Below are 27,687 nucleotides of genomic sequence, written 5' to 3' on the forward strand. Positions count from 1 at the left end.
GCTCCTTTCTCTCCCACCGTCCTTCCTACGTCACCATCCATAACACGGATTCCTACACTTTTTTCGCTCTGCTGGTGTGCCCCAAGGCTCCGTCCTCTCCCCCCTTTTGTATACGGCGGACATGCCGCCGCCGTCACCCCCCGTCCACCTTCTCCAGTTTGCCGATGACACTGCCTTCCTTGCCCTCGCCCCCACCCTGCAGCGTTCCCAACACCTTCTCCAATCCCATCTTGACCGGTTCACCGCTTGGTGCAACCAGTGGTAGCTCAAGGCCAATCCCTCCAAAAGCCAGGCGATCATTGTAGGTAAAACCACCCCTTCCTTCCGCCTCCTTGATTTCTATCTCACCATCTATGACCGTTCTATCGCCCTCACCCCCACCCTTAAGTACCTTGGCGTCACCCTCGACCGTCGCCTCTCCTGTCATCGGCAAACTGGAGAAGGTGGACGGGGGCTGACGGCGGCGGCATGTCCGCCGTATACAAAAGGTACAGAAGGGGGGAGAGGACGGAGCCTTGGGGCACACTGGCGGAGGGAAAAAAGGTTTAAAAATCCGTGTTATGGATGGTGACGTAGGAAGGACGGTGGGAGAGAAAGGAACCGATCACACAGACGTAGTTAATGGGAAGGGCGAAGGTTTGGAGCTTGAAGAGGAGACCAGAATGCCATACGCAGTCATAGGCAAGTTCGAGGTCCAGGGAGAGGAAGATTGCGGAGCGACGGGAATTTAGCTGTTCGGAAAGGAGATGAGTGAGGTGGAGGAGAAGGTCATTGGAAGAGCAGGACGGTCGAAAGCCACACTGGGTAACGGGAAGGAGGTGGTGCTGGCGGAGATGCTGGTGGATGCGTCGGGTGAGAATGGATTCCAGGACCTTGCTGAAGACCGAGGTAAGGCTGATTGGTCAGTAGGAGGAGATGGCGGACGGCGGTTTACCGGGTTTAAGGAACATCAGGATATGGGAGGTTTTCCACAGGTCATGGTAGTAGCCGGTGGACAGGACTACATTGTAGAGCTTGTAGTGGAGAGTAGAGAGACAGGAGCTTCACGAAGGTGGCGGTAGGTGACACGATCGTGACCAGGAACGGTGTTGTGTTTTGTGTGTAGTGATAGGGGCATTGAGTTCCGTGTGTGCAATGTTGTCCAAGTACTGGAAACCAGGTGCAAGGGGAGGGACAGACGTGTCAGTTCGATCGCAGACATCCAGGAAGAGGTAGTAATCGAACTGGGAATGGAAAAGACATCGGAAAGGTAGGAGGCAAAGTGATTGGCCTTACTAAGGGTGGCAGGGGTGGGGTGATCATCATGGAGAAGAAGATAGTAGGGAGAAGGTTTAGTTCCGGTAAGGTGACAGAAGGCTGAAGGAACTTGGACGAGTTTATAGGTAGGGTAGCATTTAAAGGGGTGCATGTCTGTCGCCAGTCCCGGCGTTTCTTAGCCACGAGCAAGTTTCGGATGTGTCGCTTTAGTTGCCGGTGGCGTCGTGGTGTGTCCGGGTCACGCGTGTGGAAGAAGGCACGGTAGAGACGGCTGGATTCACGGAGGAGGAGGACGACCTGTGGGGGTAAGGTAGGACGGTGGAGGTGGATAGCGACATTAGGGACGTGGGCCTCCACAGCCTCAGACAAGGTCTGCTCGAGAAAGGAAGCGGCATGGGTAACATCATCAGGGTGGTACTAGGTGAAGGGGTGGCCTTCGACCTGAGTGGAGAGGGTATCCCGGTAGGCATTCCAGTTGGCATGGGAATAGTCATGGACGTACTTCGGGGGAGGGTCATTACGATGGTCAGGGCGGGGGCGACGACCGTCTGAAACGGTGAGGATGACAGGGAGATGGTCGCTACCAATGGGGTTCAGGACATCCACCGCTATGCGGCCAAGGAGGTTGGGGGAGGAGAGGATGACATCGGGAGTGGAGTTGGATTCGGGGAAGGTGTTCTGGGGAATGGGGACGAGGTCGCCTTGGTAGGTGGAGAGGAACCGATGCCACCGCCGTAACTGGATGGTGGAGCGACTATGGATGTTGAGGTCGGCGGTGATCACGTAGGAGGAGAAGGTACGATCAGTGTGGGAGAGGAAGTCGAAAGGAATAGGGACGTTAGGGCGGACATAGATGGTGGTGCAGGTGACGGTAAAGCCGGGGAAGAAGAGACTAAATCAGGTGTTCGGTGGGGTCGGGAAGGAGAGGTTGGAGCCGAACCGGGATCTGGCGGTGGTGGCCAGTGGCAACTCCGCCACACGCAATCGGGAGGGGATTATCGGAGCGGTGGAGAAGGTAGGGCGAAGTGTGGACGGTGTGGTGGGGTTGGAGGAAGGTTTCATTGAGGAGGAAGGCATCCACGTGGTGGGTTGCAAGGGTGTGCATGAAGAGGTTCTTGTTGGCGGGAAGGGAACGGATGTTGTTGAACAGGATACGGTGCTGTCGCGCCATGACAGGGATTTAGACGAGGGTGTCGAGACGGGAGAAGGTGAAATGGGTCTGGTTGTTGGAGTAGGTGGCAATCATTTTTAGGTGGAAGACTTAACGGGCGGCGAGGGAGACCTGTTGGAGGGTGTGAGGGCGCTGGAAAGGGTGGACGTTTGGCAAGACAATGGTGAGGAACCTGATGATGTCCTCAGCGCGGGACTACTTCCTATCATTCTGTTTATGTAGCCGAAGAGGAACGGCTTTCCTTTATCCATTTGTATATTAAAAAAAAGTAAAGTAGTAAAGTAGGCATTGGGCACGAAGTCATTTTGCCAGTTAAGCAGTGTAGTTGGTTCTTTATTTTTTGCTTTATAAATTTAAAGCTCTTCTAACAAATTAAGAGCTGCGGGGTACGAGGGGCCCTCTGCCGGTCACGTTCCCACAACCTCTTGCCGCCTGTGCGGAATTCTGGCGTTAGCGCTAACACAGGGCGCTGCTTATGTGCAGCACTATGGTTTCTTTCATTTGTGGCTCCTTTAGCGATTAGTTTTATGGTTGTTTAATATTACCCGGTGCACTATCAACGGTGTTTAATATTTATGTCATTATCTAGAATACTGGCACTAGAGCACACGTCAACCACTGTTTCTTAACTCTTCTTCTTTTTAACAAACTTACTTTTGTCGTGTTCTTCTTTTTATTGCTGTTTATTACTGTAATGCCTTTTATACGTTATAAGCTTATTACAGATTGAGATATTGTATCCCCCTTTATTTTCGCTGTTTTAATTAATTATTGAAAACTAGTGCCGACATTAGCGACATCTGGTGAACTTACAACACAAACATCTTGTGGCTGCTGTATGGCAGCTTGTTTTAAACAGTAGTACTACTGACAACATTATTCGTGTATGTGATGTTATTTATACACTCCTGGAAATGGAAAAAAGAACACATTGACACCGGTGTGTCAGACCCACCATACTTGCTCCGGACACTGCGAGAGGGCTGTACAAGCAATGATCACACGCACGGCACAGCGGACACACCAGGAACCGCGGTGTTGGCCGTCGAATGGCGCTAGCTGCGCAGCATTTGTGCACCGCCGCCGTCAGTGTCAGCCAGTTTGCCGTGGCATACGGAGCTCCATCGCAGTCTTTAACACTGGTAGCATGCCGCGACAGCGTGGACGTGAACCGTATGTGCAGTTGACGGACTTTGAGCGAGGGCGTATAGTGGGCATGCGGGAGGCCGGGTGGACGTACCGCCGAATTGCTCAACACGTGGGGCGTGAGGTCTCCACAGTACATCGATGTTGTCGCCAGTGGTCGGCGGAAGGTGCACGTGCCCGTCGACCTGGGACCGGACCACAGCGACGCACGGATGCACGCCAAGACCGTAGGATCCTACGCAGTGCCGTAGGGGACCGCACCGCCACTTCCCAGCAAATTAGGGACACTGTTGCTCTTGGGGTATCGGCGAGGACCATTCGCAACCGTCTCCATGAAGCTGGGCTACGGTCCCGCACACCGTTAGGCCGTCTTCCGCTCACGCCCCAACATCGTGCAGCCCGCCTCCAGTGGTGTCGCGACAGGCGTGAATGGAGGGACGAATGGAGACGTGTCGTCTTCAGCGATGAGAGTCGCTTCTGCCTTGGTGCCAATGATGGTCGTATGCGTGTTTGGCGCCGTGCAGGTGAGCGCCACAATCAGGACTGCATACGACCGAGGCACACAGGGCCAACACCCGGCATCATGGTGTGGGGAGCGATCTCCTACACTGGCCGTACACCACTGGTGATCGTCGAGGGGACACTGAATAGTGCACGGTACATCCAAACCGTCATCGAACCCATCGTTCTACCATTCCTAGACCGGCAAGGGAACTTGCTGTTCCAACAGGACAATGCACGTCCGCATGTATCCCGTGCCACCCAACGTGCTCTAGAAGGTGTAAGTCAACTACCCTGGCCAGCAAGATCTCCGGATCTGTCCCCCATTGAGCATGTTTGGGACTGGATGAAGCGTCGTCTCACGCGGTCTGCACGTCCAGCACGAACGCTGGTCCAACTGAGGCGCCAGGTGGAAATGGCATGGCAAGCCGTTCCACAGGACTACATCCAGCATCTCTACGATCGTCTCCATGGAAGAATAGCAGCCTGCATTGCTGCGAAAGGTGGATATACACTGTACTAGTGCCGACATTGTGCATGCTCTGTTGCCTGTGTCTATGTGCCTGTGGTTCTGTCAGTGTGATCATGTGACGTATCTGACCCCAGGAATGTGTCAATAAAGTTTCCCCTTCCTGGGACAATGAATTCACGGTGTTCTTATTTCAATTTCCAGGAGTGTATGTATATGACGTTGCTGGTGCTGATTCCGCATTTAACATTTGACGATGCCGTTATGGCTGCAGTACATTAGGATTTTTTTTTTATGAAACAGGTATGCCTCTTCATATTTAAAGCCCACAAATGTAAATTTTGTCAGTATTAGTTTTTATTATGGTCTATGTATTGTTCTTAAGCTGTAGACAATTTGCGAGTGTATTTATGTTTTTCCCATTTTTGCTGCAGATGTGATGATGGTCATTAAAGACCGAAACCGGTAATCTGTTAACAAAAAATTTGTGACCATAGACGTAAATTAAAGGAAACTTATTACTCTATTATCAAAATAATAATAATGCTGCAGCTGCACTTCGTGAATATCACCAGCAGAAAAGATTATGGAAGGATTCTCTTTCTCCGCATGTTGTGCGGTGCATGATGAAGAAGTTCGAATCGACTGGAGAACTGGGCGTCGCTCCGAAAATAGGTCGACGACCGCTTGCATCAGACGCGGTTGATGAAATGGGCCGGCCTAAGTGGGCGTGTGGTTCTAGGCGCTGCAGTCTGGAAACGCGATACCGTTACGGTCGCGGGTTCGAATCCTGCCTCGGGCATGGATGTGTGTGATGTCCTTAGGTTAGATAGGTTTAACTAGTTCTAAGTTCTAGGGGACTAATGACCTCAGAAGTTGAGTCCCATAGTGCTCAGAGCCATTTGAACCATTTGATGAAATGGCTGTTGCTATGGCAGACAACGCTGCGTGCTATTCCCGATCGTCAAACAGTGCGTTTGCTGTGTCACGACAATTGAACATCCCATGGTCCACTGTACAGCAAGTATTTCGAATCAATCTAAAATGGTATCCGTACAAGATCCATATCGTACAGCAGCTTGCACTACAGGACGCACTTTATCGCAAGGTTGATGTTGACGGGGGCTGGCTCCGGACCATCCTAAGAACAGACGACATTTATTTTTCTCTGACGGGTGAGGTGAACGCAAGGAACTGCCGAGTGTGGGGATCTTCACCTCCAGTCACTGTGCATAAACTTCCTCTGTATGGTGAAAGCGCCATCATATGTGTGGCTTGACGGCTACGTTCATCATTGGCCCACTCGTTTTTGAATAGGTTGGCGCACAAGGACCAACAGACGTGCAGTGTGACTGGCCAGTGTTACTGCGATATGCTTCGCCAGCTTGTCATACCCGCTCTACAGGAGGCAGACGTATTGAACCCCACCGCACATCACTCGTGATCACCTGCTTCACCGAGATACATTTGGAAACGATCGAATTATCAACAGATCGTTTGTAAATGCTTGGCTGGAACGAACATCTGATCTCACTCCTTGAAAGTTCCGGTTGTGGGGCTACTTGAAGAACATGGTTTACGAGGGGAACATTCACACATGTGCTGATCTGAAGCGCAGCATATCAAGAGAGGTAGTCAGCATACCTACTGACTTTCTTGTTTCTGCTGTGCAGAATGTAATCCTGCGCTTTCAGACTCTTCTGGACACTGACGGGCTGTACCGGTATGTAATAGTATGATGCCCCGTAGCAGCACATTAAAGTCTGTTTCAATTAAATTGATTATCCATTATTTCTCTTCCCCATATCCGTGACATTAATGCTACCAAATTTGGTACTCGTATGGTAATTAGTTTCCGTGTTATAACGTGTTCAATAGGGAAAGTTTAATTAGAAAACCAGGCAGAACGGAATATACCTGAAAAATAGTCACACCTCGTGACCAGCTGTCATAAAAATGTGTACTGCATGCCACGAAAAATCAAGGAATAAAAAGAAAAAAAAACGATAGATTACCTTTTTCAGGAATGCAACATAGCTCAATGCACGTAAAAGAATGTCAGACCTACATAGATCTGCCGCCATGCAGACATATCGGAGGTGCAGCTGTTTATATCTGGGATATGCACATAGTTTAGCACAGCAACGCACTGAGGCATGCGCCAAGTGACCGAATCACACAGCAAATGGCGTTAGTGAGCTGTGAGTTGCGGAGCAATATTTCACCGCTAGTTCTAGACAAGGTTAAATAGCAAGACATGAGAGCTATTTCAAGACGTGTGTAAAACCGAAATGAAACTAATCGTACTAAAAATTTTAGGTAATTCATTTACGGATGTAATACGATTAGTTTTATATCTGTTTTACGCATGAATTTTAATAGCTTCCATTTTAGACCTCTAGCACTTAATGCTCCAATGTTATATCGAATTCAACATTTTTAATTTTTATATTTCATTGTATTTGAACACCAACTATCATTTGCATACATCTTTGACAATTGTCGTTACCATTTGGGCGTCCCTCGTGCGTTATTACATCTCAGCGCTACAGCACGTAATTTTATGTATTACATTTTTTCTTATTATTTTCGGTTACATCCATGTGGGTCACGAAGGTACATGCCAACATATTCATCACAAATTTCTGCAGTGGATGCCGAAATAGCGTTTTAGATTCTCTCATCTATACTCAGCAGAGGATGCCAACTGCGTTTACATCTGTTGTGACAGTTATAATTTGTACCAACCGATGAATCGAATCTCCTGCTTATCATGGGAAGTAACCTTAATTAAGTCATCCAAGAACACCTTAAAGACCGAATCAGTCCTTCTATGTATATTTTGTTTACATGCTATTTTTCTCGAATATTACAACAAGAGGTACTCTTCCAAAGTAAAAAAAAAAGAAAATTCAGTTTGTACGATAGTTGCATAAGACAGCGGTAACTGCATTATTCAAAAATTTTGTCTCACTGTTTCCTTGCATTTTAAATATGTATCTTAGGCTAGGATAATTCTTATGGGCCCACATACCTTTACATAGCCAATTCTTCCTATACAACACTAGAAAGAGCGGCGAACGTTATGTCCCATCCCACTAATGGATCGCCGTCAATAGTATCACTCCAGGAGTCAGTATGCAGTGCTTTAATGCTGAACTCAGAACATTTACACACAATTCATTGTACACAATTTGCTTGTCTTTAACTTTAGAACTGATTGCGTTTCATGTTCGGTTATTAGAACACCTCCTTCTACTGTACGAGAGGAAAAATAAAAGCACCAACGAAATTGCCTCGTCTTGTTTATCGGATTCTACACTCCTGGAAATGGAAAAAAGAACACATTCACACCGGTGTGTCAGACCCACCATACTTGCTCCGGACACTGCGAGAGGGCTGTACAAGCAATGATCACACGCACGGCACAGCGGACACACCAGGAACCGCGGTGTTGGCCGTCGAATGGCGCTAGCTGCGCAACATTTGTGCACCGCCGCCGTCAGTGTCAGCCAGTTTGCCGTGGCATACGGAGCTCCATCGCAGTCTTTAACACTGGTAGCATGCCGCGACAGCGTGGACGTGAACCGTATGTGCAGTTGACGGACTTTGAGCGAGGGCGTATAGTGGGCATGCGGGAAGCCGGGTGGACGTACCGCCGAATTGCTCAACACGTGGGGCGTGAGGTCTCCACAGTACATCGATGTTGTCGCCAGTGGTCGGCGGAAGGTGCACGTGCCCGTCGACCTGGGACAATGCACATCCGCATATATCCCGTGCCACCCAACGTGCTCTAGAAGGTGTAAGTCAACTACCCTGGCCAGCAAGATCTCCGGATCTGTCCCCCATTGAGCATGTTTGGGACTGGATGAAGCGTCGTCTCACGCGGTCTGCACGTCCGGCACGAACGCTGGTCCAACTGAGGCGCCAGGTGGAAATGGCATGGCAAGCCGTTCCACAGGACTACATCCAGCATCTCTACGATCGTCTCCATGGGAGAATAGCAGCCTGCATTGCTGCGAAAGGTGGATATACACTGTACTAGTGCCGACATTGTGCATGCTCTGTTGCCTGTGTCTATGTGCCTGTGGTTCTGTCAGTGTGATCATGTGATGTATCTGACCCCAGGAATGTGTCAATAAAGTTTCCCCTTCCTGGGACAATGAATTCACGGTGTTCTTATTTCAATTTCCAGGAGTGTACATTTTATTCTGAAGCTCGCACTTTACACTGCAGGCAAGAGATCACAAGTTTCATTATTTTAATAATGCCGGAAATCCCTCTGACTCTGTTTCTTACAATTCTAATGCCACATTCTGAATCGTTGCAAAAATCGTCCTCACCTCGATGTAGAAAATATATAAAGCATGTTGATAGTGATTTCTCCGTCTAAAGTGCAACCTGTAAACTTTTGTAAACTTAACAGCCATTCTATATTTAATATTAAACCAATCTCAAAAAAATTCTTGTGGTAAGTCCAAAACCTAAACATGCTGAACTCTTAACCTGTAAATAACTCATAAGCTACAGAGGTTTCACCTAATGTAAGCTGTCCAGAAATGTCACACAGTTAGCAGCATGGACTCATGAAAATTAATTTGTAAGCTGTTCCTTTACACTAGTGGTGAAATTGTTCAAAACTGAATTTCAACGTATTTCACCGAGTAATTCCGTTACAAAAATCACTTTCACGTTGCAGAGAAATTTTATTGGTGAATTTCGTAAATCATACGCACACACACACACACACACACACACACACACACACACACACACACATGCACAGACACAAAATTGGTTGTTCAGTTTTCATAGTACTATTTCACTCATTTCCGTGATATATTCAATACAAACTCTGAAAAATGCACCAGCATTCAGGTGTGAAAATAAATATCCCAGACTGCTAAATATATGAAAGAAAAATAACGTCAACAATCAGAGAGAAATATTACCTTCCAGGTACAAAAATTTGTGTTTCCACACATTACAAATTTTAATGACATCAGTACAAAGAAATTCAACCAGAAAAATATCTCAATCTGCTGTTATGAATAAGGAATCTCCTATTCATTAAACATTATATTTCCTTGTGTTTTCAAAATGAAAGATAACGTTACTATCTAGATTTAACTCTAAACAAAATTTTCAATTATAGCCCAATGTAACCACATTCTATCACTTCTCCATCTGTATTATATTAAATTGCTGTCAGCATTCATAAATGATCACAAGTAGTCTTTACTCTTCTTTTGAATCATAATGAATGATTAATCTTGTACCATCCTACTTCATCACTACGCCACAATTAAACACACGAATTTCGCACTACAAAGTACATATAGAAATGTATATCTTCATTAAATCGTTTATAAAACATGAATGTAAATATAAGGCCGTGCACTCTCATCCTAATTTGTGATACTACGAAAAGCAAAATTTGAGATTTAATGACATAATTTGTTGTTGAAAACGTGATCATAAGCCCAAAAAATGGAATTCCGTAAAGATAATCCGAAGTTGTAATAGACGACAATGAAAAACAAATGAAATATTGTATTGAGAAGCAATCAGAAGGACCAAATTCTTACGTACTGGCAGGATCGACCAAAAATTAAAGTTCTGTGTGTGTGTGTGTATGCGACTGAAAAGTACTCCCATAAGTAGTAATAATGAAGCTCTGATGCTTTCAAGATCTTCAACTTACATAATTCTATAGTTCCAGAAATACGTTTGGAAGAATTTTTTTGTAATTTGTGTTGCGTTACTATGGAACCAAACTGCTGAAGTCAGTGGTCCCTGGACTTACACACTACTTAATCTAACTTGAACTATCTTACGCTAAGGACAACACACACTAACACACACACACACATGCTCGAGGGAGGAGTCGAAACTCCGACGGGGGCAACCGCGCGAGCCTTGGCAAGGCGCCCAACACCGCGCGTTTACCCCGCGCTGCTAAATACGGTCTGGAAAAGCGATTTGGCTCGTAAATTGAATATAAAATAACTACATAACACACACTTTTTCGTAAGTGCTGCGCAACAAAAGGAGTGGGCGTGCATATTTAATACTTGTACAAAGCAGAATAAGTAAACTGGAAATTGAAATAAGAACACCGTGAATTCATTGTCCCAGGAAGGGGAAACTTTATTGACACATTCCTGGGGTCAGATACATCACATGATCACACTGACAGAACCACAGGCACATAGACACAGGCAACAGAGCATGCACAATGTCGGCACTAGTACAGTGTATATCCACCTTTCGCAGCAATGCAGGCTGCTATTCTTCCATGGAGACGATCGTAGAGATGCTGGATGTAGTCCTGTGGAACGGCTTGCCATGCCATTTCCACCTGGCGCCTCAGTTGGACCAGCGTTCGTGCTGGACGTGCAGACCGCGTGAGACGACGCTTCATCCAGTCCCAAACATGCTCAATGGGGGACAGATCCGGAGATCTTGCTGGCCAGGGTAGTTGACTTACACCTTCTAGAGCACGTTGGGTGGCACGGGATACATGCGGACGTGCATTGTCCTGTTGGAACAGCAAGTTCCCTTGCCGGTCTAGGAATGGTAGAACGATGGGTTCGATGACGGTTTGGATGTACCGTGCACTATTCAGTGTCCCCTCGACGATCACCAGTGGTGTACGGCCAGTGTAGGAGATCGCTCCCCACACCATGATGCCGGGTGTTGGCCCTGTGTGCCTCGGTCGTATGCAGTCCTGATTGTGGCGCTCACCTGCACGGCGCCAAACACGCATACGACCATCATTGGCACCAAGGCAGAAGCGACTCTCATCGCTGAAGACGACACGTCTCCATTCGTCCCTCCATTCACGCCTGTCGCGACACCACTGGAGGCGGGCTGCACGATGTTGGGGCGTGAGCGGAAGACGGCCTAACGGTGTGCGGGACCGTAGCCCAGCTTCATGGAGACGGTTGCGAATGGTCCTCGCCGATACCCCAGGAGCAACAGTGTCCCTAATTTGCTGGGAAGTGGCGGTGCGGTCCCCTACGGCACTGCGTAGGATCCTACGGTCTTGGCGTGCATCCGTGCGTCGCTGCGGTCCGGTCCCAGGTCGACGGGCACGTGCACCTTCCGCCGACCACTGGCGACAACATCGATGTACTGTGGAGACCTCACGCCCCACGTGTTGAGCAATTCGGCGGTACGTCCACCCGGCCTCCCGCATGCCCACTATACGCCCTCGCTCAAAGTCCGTCAACTGCACATACGGTTTACGTCCACGCTGTCGCGGCATGCTACCAGTGTTAAAGACTGCGATGGAGCTCCGTATGCCACGGCAAACTGGCTGACACTGACGGCGGCGGTGCACAAATGCTGCGCAGCTAGCGCCATTCGACGGCCAACACCGCGGTTCCTGGTGTGTCCGCTGTGCCGTGTGTGCGATCATTGCTTGTACAGCCCTCTCGCAGTGTCCGGAGCAAGTATGGTGGGTATGACACACCGGTGTCAATGTGTTCTTTTTTCCATTTCCAGGAGTGTACTTCTTTTTCTCAATTAGTTGGACAATATAGCAGTCCCCAGACGGAACGATGCAAGATGGTAAAAGAAAATTTATGTAAAAGTAATCTGTGAGTCTTCAAATGTAACTAATGTTTGTTGAAACAAATGATTTAGATTCTTTAGCGAGGGATCTCGTCTCCTTCACTCTCTCTTCTGTCTTTACCTCCGATGTAGATGCATGATGTGGTAGGATGTGCGATATGTTAATGTAGAGATTCAGTGTCAATATATCAGTTAAGCTCTGAAATGACCTTATTTAAATTAAATTACTGCACCTACCTTCTCCTAATCCGTATTTATCTGTTTCAGCGTTAATTTGAGACAAACGACGAGGACGTCTTGATAAGGTAATGAAATTGATCTGCCACCATTGTTGCAGTCTACATGTAAATTTGCATGATCAATCACAGAACCTGCCTTCACTATTTGTTCATGACTTACGGAGTCCGATTACAATTCTTTGTATACCTTTTTATCTGCTACAGCACTATCAATTCAAAGCTTTATTACCGATAAACGGTCTAGTATCACTCCATTGACGACTGTCGACTAAAACCAGCTACGCAGATTTTGAAATATGATTTTTGTTCATTTCATTTTCTGTATCAGAACGTCTCGCATTTCCTTATACTATTGCTACTCTCATGAATTCGATTACGAAAGATTTTAATGTTTAATTCTGAACTAGAGCAGTAATATTATAAATGGATTACGTTGAACGTATGTTAGCTTGCTGCTAATAGCGTCCAGCAATACAGTATGGCTGTCTCCTCCTTTTGGTAAACATAGTTTCGGTAAGCCAAAAAAAAAAAAAAAAAAAACAGCTACATAATCTGAATGATTATCTGGGTCCTGAGTATCATTCTTTCGTAACACCATAATAGTGAACCGGATTACGCAACGTAATGTCTTACACTCAGCATTCAGTTCAACAGGTGATTATTGCGTACCCATAAGAGTGCATGTGAGTCGTGTAGTTAGTTCACGTAAAAAATGAAATGCTTGCCATGCTACTTGTCACTGATTCCAAGTATTGGATAGCAACGAACGGCAATGTATTACAAAAACAACGAACGGCAATGTATTACAAAATAAATTCGAAAGAATGAGGTTAATAAAGGTTTGTGTTACCTCAGGGCACAATTAATGAATTTTGAAACCAACATAGACATTCACACCCACAAATAAGAGATTCCTAGCCTCGAAATACATGATTTTAGCTCATAAATCAACACGAATCGAAAAGGATAATGAAACCTCTCTCTTAAAACATGTAAAGAAGAGCTTTTGATGAAGACACAAATGTAAAACCTCCAAGAAAGCTACACTGCCGTCTGACGATAGGCTCCGGCCCGAAACTACACTCATGCTCATAAATGAAGGATAATTGCTGAATAAACTGGCGCTAATAGAGTATGCGCATAGGGAACACACACGACACAATCAACGGTATTGGTGACAAGTTGAGAAAACCGTCGCTGAAACGCATGTGCTACTAAACGCACTGTTTCCTGCGCATTTGCCCCAACATCAATATGGCATATGATCACCTTTCACACATACACAGGCTGCACAGTGGTTTGGCATACTCTGGATCAGGTAGTCGAGCAGCTGATGGGGTATAGCCTCCCATTCTTGCACCAGTGCCCGTCGGAGCTCCTGAAATGTCGCAGGGGCTTGAAGACGTGCAGCGATACGTCGACCGAGAGCATCCCAGATGTGCTCGATGGGGTATAGGTCTGGAGAACAGGCAGGCCACTTCATTCGCCTGATACCTTCTATTACAAGGTACTCCTCCACGATGGCAGCTCGGTGGGGCTGTGCGTTATCATCCATCAGGAGGAAGCTGGGACCCACTGCACTTCTGAAAGGGCGGACATACTGGTCCAAAATGACGTCCCGATACACATGATCTGTTAAAGTTCCTCTGTCAAAGACATGCAGGAGTGTATGTTCACCAATCATAATCCCACCCACACCATCAAACCACGACCTCCATACAGGTCCCTTTCAAGGACACTTAGGAGTTGGTATCTGCTTCCTGGTTCACGCGAGATGAAAACCCGACGAGAATCATTTTTTACACTGTATCTGGACTCGTCCGTGAACGTAACCTGGGACCACTGTTACAACGACTATATACTGTTTTCTTGACACCAGGAATGCACCTTGCAGGTCTCCAGGCGGATACACCGTGCCTGTTCAGTCGTTTGTAGACTGTGTGTCTGGAGAGAACTGTTCCAGTGGCTGCGGTAAGGAACCGAGTAAGGCTACCTGTAGTACTCCGTGGCCGTCTGCGGGCACTGATGGTGAGATATCGGTCTTCTTGTGGTGTTGTACACTGTGGACGTCCCGTACTGTAGCGATTGGACACGATGCCTGTCTGCTGGAATTGTTGCCATACTGTTGAAATCACACTTTGTGGCACACGGAGGGCCCGTGCTACGACTTGCTGTGTTTGAATAGCTCCATTTGCCCTAGTATTTTACCCCTCATAATGTCGTCAGTATGTGTTCTTTGAGCCATTTTCAACACACAGTCACCATTAGCACGTCTGAAAACGTGTGCACACTTACTCGCTGCACCGTACTCTGACATGCACCAGCATACCTGTGCATATGTGGACTGCTGCCGGCGCCACCGTGCGACGACCGCAGGTCAACTGCACCTCATGGTCGTCCCCAGAGGTGATTTGAACCATCAAACTGGCCACCATAGCGTTGTTTTACCATGTATCAGCATTATCCTTAATTTATGATTATGAGTGTAGTAACGGCGCAATAAAATCGTTTATTAGAAACGTGTATCGGGTTGCGGTATTTTCTTTGTAATAGTCTTTGCCTATAAACGGGATGGAAATGAAATTAATGGAGTGATCTTTATAAGCGGTACCTAGTGTAGATAAGGTGGTAATGTTTCTATTAATGTAGTAATGCGCATCTTAATAAGTCGGGGCTTTAAAGTAGCCTATTCCACTAAAAATAGCCTTAAAAAGAACCTAATCCACTCTCTAAGTTATACTAACGATACATTAGCACGAGCAGGTCTTTACGAAATAACCTGTAGTGATTTCCCAAGTTATTATATAGGTCAGTCAGGAAGAGCTATATCGGCTAGATACAAAGAGTACTTACCCACAAGATGTGGGGATGGTACCGGTGGCTAGAAATTTGCAGAACATCTAATCCAAATGAGTCATGCCTCTAACCTACTTAGAAACAAAGAGCTCTTAAACCAAGAAGGTAAACGATGCAGGCTAGATACACTCGAAGCAATGCAAATTTTCAAACACCTCCTTTATGATACAGACAACTTGCTTAATGACCTGTTGCAGTTGAAAGATAAGTACTTCTTCGAAGGATTTGAGCGCTTGCTGCGTCTACCATGATGATGCGGGAGTTTCTATGTCACCCGCTGCCAGTGCCCTCTTATCTTTATTTTACATACGCATTCACGTAATCATTGTTATTTTCTATAAGTTCAAGTCTTTTTCATAAGTGATACACGTCAAATGGTGTATCTCTAATTAAGAGCTTCGTAAAGTTTGCATACACATGACTTCTTACAAAAGCATTTATAATAACTTGTGGCGTGGTACGTCCCTACGTACTACTTACTAATCCGTTAAATCTAATAGTGTATACTGCTTATTACCCACGCCAATACCTGGATACGACACACAGGCTTTTTGTTCTTATTAGTAGCTTCGGGCATTCCCCGATTATACACTGCATATATAATACACTAACCCATGTTCAATGCTGTTTCACAGTTTGTTAGACAACAAATGGTATATTTATATTTAATAGCTTCATAAAGTTTGCATATAACTGCACTGGTTATACCGTCTTCATAATGTTTTGTGGAGTTGCACGCACCTATTATCCGATAAATCCATTATTTTATATGGTCTTCTACCTACGTCAGTAGTTGGCTATGACATACAGTCTACTGGATTTCTTACGTATTAATTGGTGATCACATATTGTATATCTAACGGCTAACCTGTATGAAACAATCGTCCTTATTATCATTTACAGGAGTTAATTCTTAGCTAAGGTCCACATATTTCAGGCACTGATAACCTCAACGTATGGCCTTCTCTTATTAAATGGTTCCTTTACGCTATATAATGTCATTTGCCTCTCGTAGAACTGTAACTTCACCTATTATTGTTTATTTGCCAGTAACAATTTTACCTGTTGTAACGAATAATGTTATCAATTAATGTTTCTTCTTACTTACGTACAGTACGCTTTTTACATTATTTTGCCTTTTGTGGAATGTTAATTTCAGTGACTTATGGTTGTAATGCCGTTAATAGTCCGAACTACTGTAATAAACTATTTTCAATAATAATCTCAGTTAAAATTTTCTGGTTTTAAGTCAGTATTACTCGCTATTATTCGTTAAAATTATATGTGGTCTTATTGGATTATAGTTTTTGTTGTGAATATTGTTGTGTTTTTAATGGGAGTCTGTGATGCAATGAAACTGAAATGAAATTTTAAAGAAATGTATCACACCTACCACAGCATATCCTCTGCACTCAATTAATCTGTCGCACTGTGGTAGCAAAGAGCATGGTTACGGTGTAGTGGGATGTGCGTTCATTTGCTAGTTAAAGATTCGCGGCGCTAACATGTTGGGGAGTGTGCCAATGTTGGCGCGCAGCCTACGGGATGTTCTTCGTCCCGTGGTCCTGTCGAGCATGCAGGAAGCAGAGGTCAGTGACGCCACCACCTGAATTACACTCGCATTAACCGATTTAGGTAAGACTCCCTTTTTCCGAATGAGCGAAACATCTCGCTCGCAGGTTAATAGAAGTAGAACCCGCTTGTTCACAATGTTAACAGGGCACAGGGTTTGTGTAGCATTAGACCCTCCAACTCCATGTGTAAATTATCAAGAAAACAGCTCAGTACGAACCCAGGATATAGCGCAAAGTGAATCAAGAACACGCTTAACAGACCGCAGAGCATATCCCTCCCGGGCCCCCTGCTAAAGCTGGGCACATCTGTTTGTCAAGTTACTCAAGCAGTGATGGTGATGTGTTTTCTGTAAATTCAACTGAGGAGGTACAGAGGGAATAGCATTCTTTTTTTTAATTTAAGGATCGAGGGGATTTATTTGGGTTACATGAGTGTTGAGTTCAATTGTGAGTAGCCGTTGGGGCAGTAATTCGTTGAGGTAATGCCGCGGAAACTGCATTTTATTGAATTCCGGAAGCTAATTTGGAAAAAAGAGAACCACCTGCATGAATATCAAGATCTCCGACGGAAAACCATACTAAGCAAAGAAGATACAACAGAAAGGCGGGAGGAGTATATAGAGCGTTCATACAAGGGCGATGTACTTAATGAAAGAGGACGTAGATGAAGATGAAATGGGAAATATGATACTGCGTGAAGAATTTGACGCAGCTCTGAAAGACCGAAGTCAAACATGGCTCCGGGAGTAGACAACATTGCATTAGAACTACTTATAGCCTTGGAAGAGCCAACCATGACTAAACTCTTCCGCCTGGTTCAGATGGATCTGAGCACTTTGCGACTTAACTTGTGAGGTCATCAGTCACCTAGAACTTAGAACTAATTAAACCTAACTAACCTAAGGACATCACACACATACAAGCCCGAGGCAGGATTCGACCCTGCGACCGTAGCGGTCGCTCGGCTCCAGACTGTACCGCCTAGAACCGCGCGGCCACTCCAGCCGGCCTCTTTCGCCTGGTGAGCAAGATGTATGAGACATGCAAAATACCCACAGACTTCAAGAATAACATAATAATCCCAATTCCTAAGAAAGCAGGTTCTGAATGGTGTGACAATTACCGGACTATCAGTTTAACAAGTCACGGTTCCAAAATACTAACACGAAGACTTTACAGAAGAATGGAAAAACTGCTGAAGGCCGACCTCGGAGAGCATGTTTGGATTCCGGGGAAATGTAGGAACGAGTGAGGCAATACTGACCCTAAGACTTCTGATATGAGATAGGTTAATAAAAGACAAATCTACGTTTATAGTATTTGTAGACTTAGAGAAATATTTTGACAATGTTGACTGGAATCCTCTTTTCCAAATTTTAAAGGTGGCAGGGATAAGATACAGGGAACAAAAGGCTATTTACAATTTACACAGAAACCAGATGGCAGTTATAAAAGTCGAAGGCCATGAAAGGATTCAAATGGCTCTAAGCATTATGGGGTTTAATATATGAGGTCATCAGTCCCCTAGACTTAACTAACCTAAGGATGCCACACACATCCATGCCAAAAGCAGAATTCGAACATGCGACCGTAGCAGTAACGCGGTTCCGGACTAAAGCGCCTAGAACCTCTCGACTACAAGGCCAGCTTAATGAAAGGGAACCTGTGGTTGAGAAGAGAGTTCAAAATGGCTCTGAGCACATTGGGACTTAACATCTGAGGTCATCAGTCCCCTAGAACTTAGAACTACTTAAATCTAACTAACCTAGGGACATCACACACATCCATGCCCGAGGCATGATTCGAACCTGCGACTTTAGCGGTCGCCCGGTTTCAGACTGAAACGCCTATAACCTCTCGGCCACTGCGGCCAGCGAGAAGAGAGTGAAACAGGGTTCTAGCCTAACCGCCACATTATTCAATCTGCATATTGAGCAAGCAGTGAAGGCAACAAAAGAAAAGTTTGGAGTAGGAACTTAAGTCCAGGGAGAAGAAATAAAACTTTGAGGTTTGGCGGTGACATTTTAATTCTGTCAGAGACAGCAAAGAAGAGCAGCTGAACAGAATCACAACATCTTGAACGGAGGATATAAGATGAACTTCAACAAAAGCAAACCGAGGATAATGGAATTTAATGGAATTAAATCAGGTCATGCTGAGGGAATTAGATTAGGAAGTGAGACACTTAAAGTAGTAAATGAGTTTTGTTATTTGCGAAGCAAAATTACTGATTATGGTTGAAGTAAGGATGATATAAAATGTACATTGGCAATGGGAAGAAAAGCATTTCTGAAGAAGAGAAATGTGTTAACATCGAGTATAGAGTTAAATGTTAGGAAGTCCTTTCTGAAAGTATTTGTATGGAAGTGAAACACGGACGATAAGCAGTTTAGACAAGCAAAATTACTGATGATGGTTGAAGTAGGGATGATATAAAATGTACATTGGCAATGGGAAGAAAAGCATTTCTGAAGAAGAGAAATGTGTTAACATCGAGTATAGAGTTAAATGTTAGGAAGTCCTTTCTGAAAGTATTTTTATGGAAGTGAAACACGGACGATAAACAGTTTAGACAAGAAGAGAATAGAAGATTTTGAAATGTAGGGCTACAGACGCATGCTGAAGATTAGATGGGTAGATCACATAACTCATGAGGAGGTACTGAATAAAACTGAAGAGAAATTTATGGTACATACGAACTAGAAGAAGAGATCGATTGATAGGAGGCATTTTGAGGGCCAAGGGATCTCCAATTTAGTACTAGGGGGAATTGTAGGAGATAAAAATCATAGAGGGAGACCAAGAGATGAATACAGGAAGCAGATTCAGAAGGATGAAGCAGCGATGAGGATTTGGGGAATTATTAAAGTTAAGATCCTAACTGGTAATTTTAAGTGAAAATTCCCAGTTAAGGTAGCACGTAATTTGTAGTGTCGGCCATCGCAGGTTCTGATTTCATCCATACGGTTGTATTAGTTCCTCAGTGGAGTCAAAGAATGTTTCATTTTGAGTTTGCACCTCAGAAAAAAATTTGAGTTTTGTAAGTGTGTGGTGAATGTGAGAACAGTGTCAAAACCAGTTACCAGTACAGTCGATACTGATTCTCCGATTTATGGCACTGGAATTTACCAGCTGAACAAAGCAAACTGATTGTCAATTTAGGTGAATAATTTAGGGATGTGCTTTATGAGGGATTAGTGGAAGTTAAAGGAGGATAATACTGATTAAAGGGTAATACTCCCGTAAGGCCTCTTCCATATAGATTTTCACCACATAGGATGAGGGAGTTAAGAGTGACTATAGCTGAAAGAAGTTATGTGAAGGACTTATTAGGCCATCTAAGTCCCCTACCTCCCCTCTTGTATTTGTGCTGCCTAAGCCACAGGGCGAGGTGAGACCGGTTGTTGACTATCGGGCCATGAAAAATAAAGTAGTTCTTCAATCTTTATTTCTTCCTGATTTGCACTCGTGGTTCTCATGGTCTGCTACAGTGAAAAAATTTTGTCCCCTACGAGCAAGATCATTACATTATGAAACTCAGAAGCGAGAAGATAATGCTTCTATTACAGATTGGGTGGTACTGTAATGAAAATACTTGGGTACGATCCTTCAAGATTATTGGCGTAACATCTGTTCCTCAAACAGAATCAAAAAGTGAAGGAAGATGAGTGTTAACTACTGTTAACAACGAAGTCATTAGAGATACAGTCCAATCACAGATTAATGAAAGCTGGTTAAGAAATCGGCCTTGCTCTTTCAAAGGTACTATCGCCGCACATTACTTTCCGGAAATCACAAAAAAACGTAAACCAGACGTGTTGTATACAGGTTTGAAAAGTCGTCCTTTCGATTGCAGGTTCAGTGGGCTAGCTACTATCAAACAACACCAAGTTAGGTGGAACAGGAGCCTACTATGTGTTGTTGACTGCGGGTGAAAACGCCTAAAAATACGAGCACCAATTAATTCTCACATCTTATACTTTCTTTTCGGCAGATTTCCTTTTTTCTTTTCAGACACAGAACAAATGGCAATGTATAGAAATTTTCGTAACTTAATGTAACTTGTGACACACAATAATTTTTGTACGTAATATTAGGGAAGAAGTCCAAATTAAATAGGTACAACATATAAATCAAGACAGATAATTTTATTTTTATACAAATATTGCAGTGACAAATTGACAGAGCAATTCGTAAATATGTACATTTTATTGCTACATGAGAGACATTTTCGCAATACATTCGGTGGTCACATTTACAAGGTATCAGCTTGCGAGGGTACTAGTAGTGTACCTTTGCGTGTGGAGTGGCGAGGGAGGCATGCGCCGTCTTCAGAGGTGCTCCGTAGACTCCAGCAGCGGCAGCTGGAGACAGCAGAGAGCGTGCAGCTCCAGGAAGTATGCCTCCTGAAACAGTTGTAGCAGGATCTGAGGGAGATGTCTAATCAAAAGGGAACATACTATTTTTGATGTCTGTCCACACTGGAGAACACCATAGCACCATTAAAATGCTGTTAGAAGTATGCTTAAGTTCTGGATTAATTTTATTTCACCTCATCCATCGAGCATCAGAAACTGTTAATGGAGATCAAACGTTTGAATATTTCTAAATAAATTACAAACTGCTAAGAGTTTTAAATGTTATAATTCAATCATTGTAACTAACTTGACAGTAAATGCTGTGGCTGCCTATTGCTTGTAATCGTTCTACGTAGTTATAAGCGCAGTCGGTTTGTATTCTAGAGGGAACCAACTTCTATTACTGACCCCTTTCAACTGTATGGACATAATATTACTCAAGCTACACATACTTAATTGTTGCCAGGAGGTACATTAACCACAAAAATCAGGCCAGCAGCTCGACAAGGAAACATAGCAAATGGGACATTTAGCTTGAATTTATTTTTTCAGGTGCCCAATATTTATGAGTGAAAATCGGCTTCCAGTTTGACAACTCATCTATTTTCACTTGTCTTCCAGCCACAAAATGCATTAGAAGTGCTCTTAATTCCAAAGAGAAGAGGTGCAACATCAGATTAGTAATCACTGATGTCGTACACTTAACTCCTTTGATTGTAAGTACATATATAGCCTTCCGCTATATGTGGATGTGTTATCATTACTTTCAAATGGTTCAATAAATTGAGACAAAGTCTCTGTAGTCTTTTGTGTCCTTAGTAAACAGATAAACCATAATCAAGTATATGAAATGTTACAGAAAAAATTGGATTTGTAATCACTTATGGGTCAAATACTGTTTCAAACCTGGAAGAATGTTTCGAGCAGAGGCAGCGGCAGGAACGACAGCAGCTCCCAGGGGGGCAGGCCCAGTTGGGACACCATCCTTGGAGACGACAGCATTAAAACCTTCACCAGGGGCGGCCGTGTACTGGACAGTGCGCACACTGCCGTCGGGCTCGACCAGGCTGTAGCTGCCCTCGACCACGTCGCCGCTGCGGCTCTCCTGCTGCTGCTTGGCGTCGCCGGTCAGGGCGTCGCTGACGCTGTAGCTGAAGCTGTACTGCGGGTTGGGGTCGTAGTACGGGTCAGCCAGCTCGGCGGGCAGCCCACCGGCCAGGCGGCCCAGACCACCAGCGTAACGTGCAGCGGCCAGACCAGCGTAGCCAGGGGCGGCGCCAGCGTAGCCTGGAGCGAGACGAGAGTAGGCACCACCAATACCAACACCAGGGTAGGCACCTCCTAGAGCGCCAGTGTAGCCAGGAGCCAAACCAGAGTAGCCAGTGGCAAGGCGAGAGTAGGCACCACCAACACCAGGATAGGCACCTCCTAGAGCGCCAGTGTAGCCAGGAGCTACACCAGAGTAGCCAGTGGCAAGGCGAGAGTAGGCACCACCAACACCAGGATAGGCACCTCCTAATGCGCCAGTGTAGCCAGGAGCATAGCCACTGATGCCGGCACCAGAGAGTCTGGCCCTAGCGGCTGCAGCGGCGGCGGCGGCGGCAGCGGAAGCAGCGGCACCTCCGCCCAGGCCTCCTAGGAAAGCAATGAGTTAATAGTGAAGTCTCCTGTAATCTCACACACAGTTCCTATCGAAGGTACTAGCAAGTACTTGCTTGCATTAGGGTTTATATAGTATTAAAAGCTATGTCCATCTTCAGTTTAAGACATTGCACAAGTTACCAGGATTGGAAATAACGATGCTCTACAGAGCAAAGATAATACGTCTAACAGATGCAACTGACTAATTTCATTTAAAGAACAATTGTAAGTTGCCATCCATCTAAAAGTTCACTGAAACGCAAATGTTCATTACGTTTACCATATTTTGGGGAAGTATTTCATGATCTGCTTCTTTACTATATTGTGTTTTCACCACACGAAAAGGAAAACCATGTTTCGAAACCTCTTGTAACTGGAAAGGATAGTTAGAGGAACACTTTTATAAAAATTGCTACAAACAGACTGCAGCAAAATTTGTACTGTGGGACAGAAAGCATAAATAAAATTATAGACAAATATTTGCAGCAGTGGATAAAGTGTGTATGTGTTAAAGTAATACACTGACAATTCTAAAATAAACCAATTACTGCTTATTATGGGTAAATCTGCTCACGTAATTTGGGAAGGGAACTACGACGATAACTAATTATGAAATATTGTAGTGCATTTTGACGAATTTTTGTGTAGCATTAAAGGTATGGAATCTGAAAGGAAACCCAAGTCTCTTGTGTGTAGAAGGACCCCAAGAACAAAGATATCTTAGCCATTCCGGCAAGTAAATCAGACATCGTCCCTCCTTTGACAGACTGCTGTACAAACTACCTGTGAGTCCGAGTCCGGCGTTGTAAGGAAGGCCGCCTCGTAGGGCGGGAGCCGCCGAGTAGGAGACGGCGGGAGAGCCCAGGTAGCCCGCACTGGCCGCGCCCAGCAGCGCGCATGCGTAAAGAAGTACCTGCAACACCACCTATGCGCACTTGTACCGCCTGTAAACACAAATTCCACTATGCCGAAGAGTACAGTACGTGCTATCAACGAGCTGCACGACATATGTTCGACCTAGAAGTTCTTTCTTCGGGATAAAAGAACATATCTGTTATTCTTCGTGGGAAAAGGGCAGTATTAGCATGTAGACGTTTATGGTGACTTTGATACTCATTCAAGTGAACAACGACCTCCATTTCCTAGGATTTATGCCTCAAAAGTCCCCATTATCGCTGCTAAAGTTTGTTTCTACAGACACCATGTTGTTAGAAGCAACACTATTAAAAATGGTTTGTGACTGCTACGGCCGACTTGCCCAGAACGTTATGAAGTGAACATAATTATGAGCACAAACAGAATAATCTACTTCTATACATTATTTACAACACCTTGAACTTGATTTGACTGAAATGTACGTATAATCAGATGCACACCTTTTGACATATATCCGATGACACACCGGTAAAGCTCCTTCATTATGTTTCCAGACTTTTGATATTCGCCGGCCGGAGTGACCGAGCGGTTGTAGCCGCTATAGTCTGGAACCGTGCGACCGCTACGGTCGCAGTTTCGAATCCTGCCTCGGGCATGGATGTGTGTGATGTCCTTAGGTTAGTTAGGTATAAGTAGTTCTAAGTTCTAGGGGACTGATGAACTCAGATGTTGAGTCCCATTGTGCTCAGAGCCATTTTTTTTTATATTCAACTTTTATTCCAGAAAATTAATGTCATACAGATCGGAAATACAGTAAATGGCGCCTGCATGTCTACCGAAGCTCCTATTCAATGTCTGGCTCTGAGAATATCATAAACATTAAAAGAAGTTCAAAGTGCTGTTTGGAAGAACTTCCTGCTAATGAGGTAGATAGAAAAACGCCACTGGAGTTTGAAATTCAGGAAATTTCCCTGATGTGAATTGAAAGGGGAAGTGCAAGAGCTTGTTATGTTTAAAAGTTGGATAGGTGTCGGCTCCAGCGTTGACGAAGGGATCTTCTGGACATTACCTGAAGTACTTTAAGCAAAATAACTGGGAACAATGACGATGCAGATGGCATATTTTGGTTAACACCAGTGTGAAGAACCAATACAACAATTTTTACATTTATAGCTTCCCACAGTCAACTTCCAATACCTTTTCTGATTAAGACAACGGAGGATATAATGACAAGTGTTGAATCTTTTATCGGTTTGACTCATTAAGATCTCATGGTATACATTACATCAATATACTTTATCGTGTCTTTGAATGCAGCAATCCTGTTCTAGAGTTATAAAAGGACGTAAAATCTAGTGTAATCAGGCATCAGATTTTCACATTCACATCACCAAAAATCTGTCAGTGGTGGAAGAAGAGGATTTCAATTTCCTCGAACTCCAGTACTGTACTGGAGAACAAGTTAGCAGGGTACAACTTGTACGTCAGTTAGTACTAGTTAGGTAGAGTTATATTCGTTATTCAGATTTATAATTTTAAAACACACGGCAGTGCATGGAGAATATAGGTAGTCACAGCTTGTTTCACGTGTCTGATAAGGGAGGGGACTATGGCCTTGGAACTGAAGCTCTAGCATTGACATTCGACTCAGGTGGGTATTGAGAGACAGACAGAGAGAGAAAGACAGACAGACAGACAGACAGAGGAAGAGAGGGATGGACATAACAAGGGATAAATTTAAACAGAGAGTCTGCAGCAAGTTTTCATGTGCCCATGTCTGTGATAGTAAATATATGTTCTTGTGTTGTGGGGAGTCATCACATTCGTATAGTGAAGTAAGGCGGATTTCTGAAACTTTTAATTGTGTTGTCGAGAAAGAAGGTAGCTGCGAAAATAGGATGAGGAGAAACGAAGTTTATAAGATGTGGTGGCTCACAAAGATGGCAAAAATTGACAGATAAAATATTAAATGAATCATTACTGGAGACAATTAGCGAGGACGTTTAATTGAAAAGGAAATATGATCAACTACATGATCACAGTGTTGTAGCACAGTGAACACCATACATGAATATTTTGTTATGACTTAAATGTTGGCTCGAAAAAGGATGTTAAAAATGAAGTTAACAAACACAATAACGTATAATTTGTGACCTGAAACTGCAATACCCGAGCAAACTGTCGAAGATGACTTCGAATATGTAAAAAATATTTACTGAGGAATATACTATATATGCCAAACTAAAAAAATTATTGAAGAAAGGAAGAGGTGGCTAATCGGTTCTAACGAGACCAAAAACTGATGAATTACAAAAAAGAAAAGAGAGACTCAACGTCTTCCACCCACAGTCATGAAAAGAGATGAAAGAAAGAGAAAAAAATCAGTGTATACCATAATATTCAACACTTTCCATCGGTATGTCGATGACGAAGCCTAGTATGTTATACTGCTTTACATGTTTTTACAATACAACTTTCAGTTCACATTAATGAAGTACTATGACGGTAGCATTCAATGCAAGAAAGAAAACAAAAGATTCTTACAAAGTGTTCTGTTGCACATGGCCCGTAACGACAACATCCGTCTACTCACAGCTAATAGGACAACGATACTGTTTCACGTAAATCAGATTCATCCTTCCGCATGATTAAAAATGTAAAAAAAAAACGTTAACAGTTTCAGCTTTTGCTTAAAGAGAATGCTTTTCTCGGCATATGCTATCATCGAGGCAATGCTTTAAGTTTGATTTCCATATATTCTTAATTGTTCAATTGTTCTCTTACTTATGCAGCTGATTTTCCAAATTTAAAACGGGGTTAGCTAAAAATGAGAACAATAACACATTTTCTTAGGCATTCAAGATATGTGAAACTAGAAATTTGGATTTGAAGCGATATGTTTCTTCCGCAAGAAAATCCTTCCTCAGTCTCCTAGCTATTCTCATTGTCACACAGGACAGCTGGACGCGTTCCGGGATATTTCAAACAAAAGACGACATTGAAAGGTAAAAGCTGCAAAAGCAAGAATCCTGCCAGGTCTAAGTCTAACGTGAGCTACAAACTATCGTGCCGCTTGGGGTTTTCTCGTTAACAAACTATTGGCAGAGCTAAGAGAAGCGATAACTGACATAAACATGGTAAGACCTATTGAGATCTAATCCCGAACCTATGAGTAGACAATATATTGAAACAATCGAGCCAGCATAACATGCAGCTTACTATTAATTCATTCATATGTCAACGTATATTTCACGTTTTCAAGTGAGTTTCCTTTTGAGAGAAATCATACGTAACGATACTAATATTTATTTACTATCTGAAAACGTTTTACTCTTTTCCTATCTGGTGGCAGTTTCATTTCCATATACAGCCACAGTTTCTTACATTGCAGCGCTGCAGAATTTATGCAACGGTGAGAACTGGATTAGGTCAAATCCCTATCTGACCATCCAGGCTTATGCTTCCTGCGATTTCGTTAAATCACTTAGAGTGGATGTTCTGATGGTTCATTTGAAAAGCCGTGGTGAGTTTCATTCCCCACCCTCTCCTATAGCTCTCAGATACCACCTTTGGGTCAACTGACTGCTGTACCTGCCTACTACTATGTCCTTCGCATCTCGCTGCTGCCTCACCTGAATAGCCATGTCGGCTTGTGGAGACGACTGGTGGGCGACTGGCTCCAGCACCGGCTGGAAGCCTCTTTATAGTGAGAGAGCAGGGCAGAGCCCCCACCTGCCCTGCCGGACATCACTGAGTGGCAGACTAGCCGGTGGTGACGCAACACCTGCCCAGAGGGATCTGGTTCGCCGCATCTGCCACGCCTCGCGACCTCACACACACACACACACACACACACACACACCGCCCATCGGCTGATCTCGTTCTTCTGCCTGCGGCGTTTCGAAAGGCAGGTGACCTTGACATTTCATTATGTGTCTGAAAGTAAGATGGGTAGCGTCCAACATTACTGTCACGTCAGGGCTAATAGGACTCTGGAAACGGTGAGTGGCGAAACCCGAAA

At 44.4% G+C, this 27,687-nt stretch overlaps 1 protein-coding gene across 9 annotated transcripts in view; it reads right to left on the minus strand.

The window, feature by feature from the left end:
• LOC126256324 (cuticle protein 21-like) overlaps positions 1-27,378 on the minus strand; it is a 187,833-nt gene extending 160,455 nt beyond the window's left edge. For 2 of the 9 annotated variants that reach the window (XM_049955479.1, XM_049955474.1), the window contains exon 1: positions 27,299-27,339. In XM_049955479.1, coding sequence (XP_049811436.1) covers positions 27,299-27,310 — 12 coding nt within the window. In that variant the 5' untranslated portion in view covers positions 27,311-27,339. Of the gene's footprint in view, positions 1-20,920; positions 21,198-22,055; positions 22,785-23,573; positions 23,704-27,298 lie in introns of those variants that run through there. The other 7 variants (XM_049955481.1, XM_049955480.1, XM_049955473.1 and 4 more) reach the window with 7 other exon arrangements.
• Positions 27,379-27,687: the final 309 nt, after the last annotated feature.

The sequence above is a fragment of the Schistocerca nitens genome, chromosome 1, assembly GCF_023898315.1.
Source record: "Schistocerca nitens isolate TAMUIC-IGC-003100 chromosome 1, iqSchNite1.1, whole genome shotgun sequence".
In the NCBI taxonomy this organism is placed as follows: domain Eukaryota; kingdom Metazoa; phylum Arthropoda; class Insecta; order Orthoptera; family Acrididae; genus Schistocerca; species Schistocerca nitens.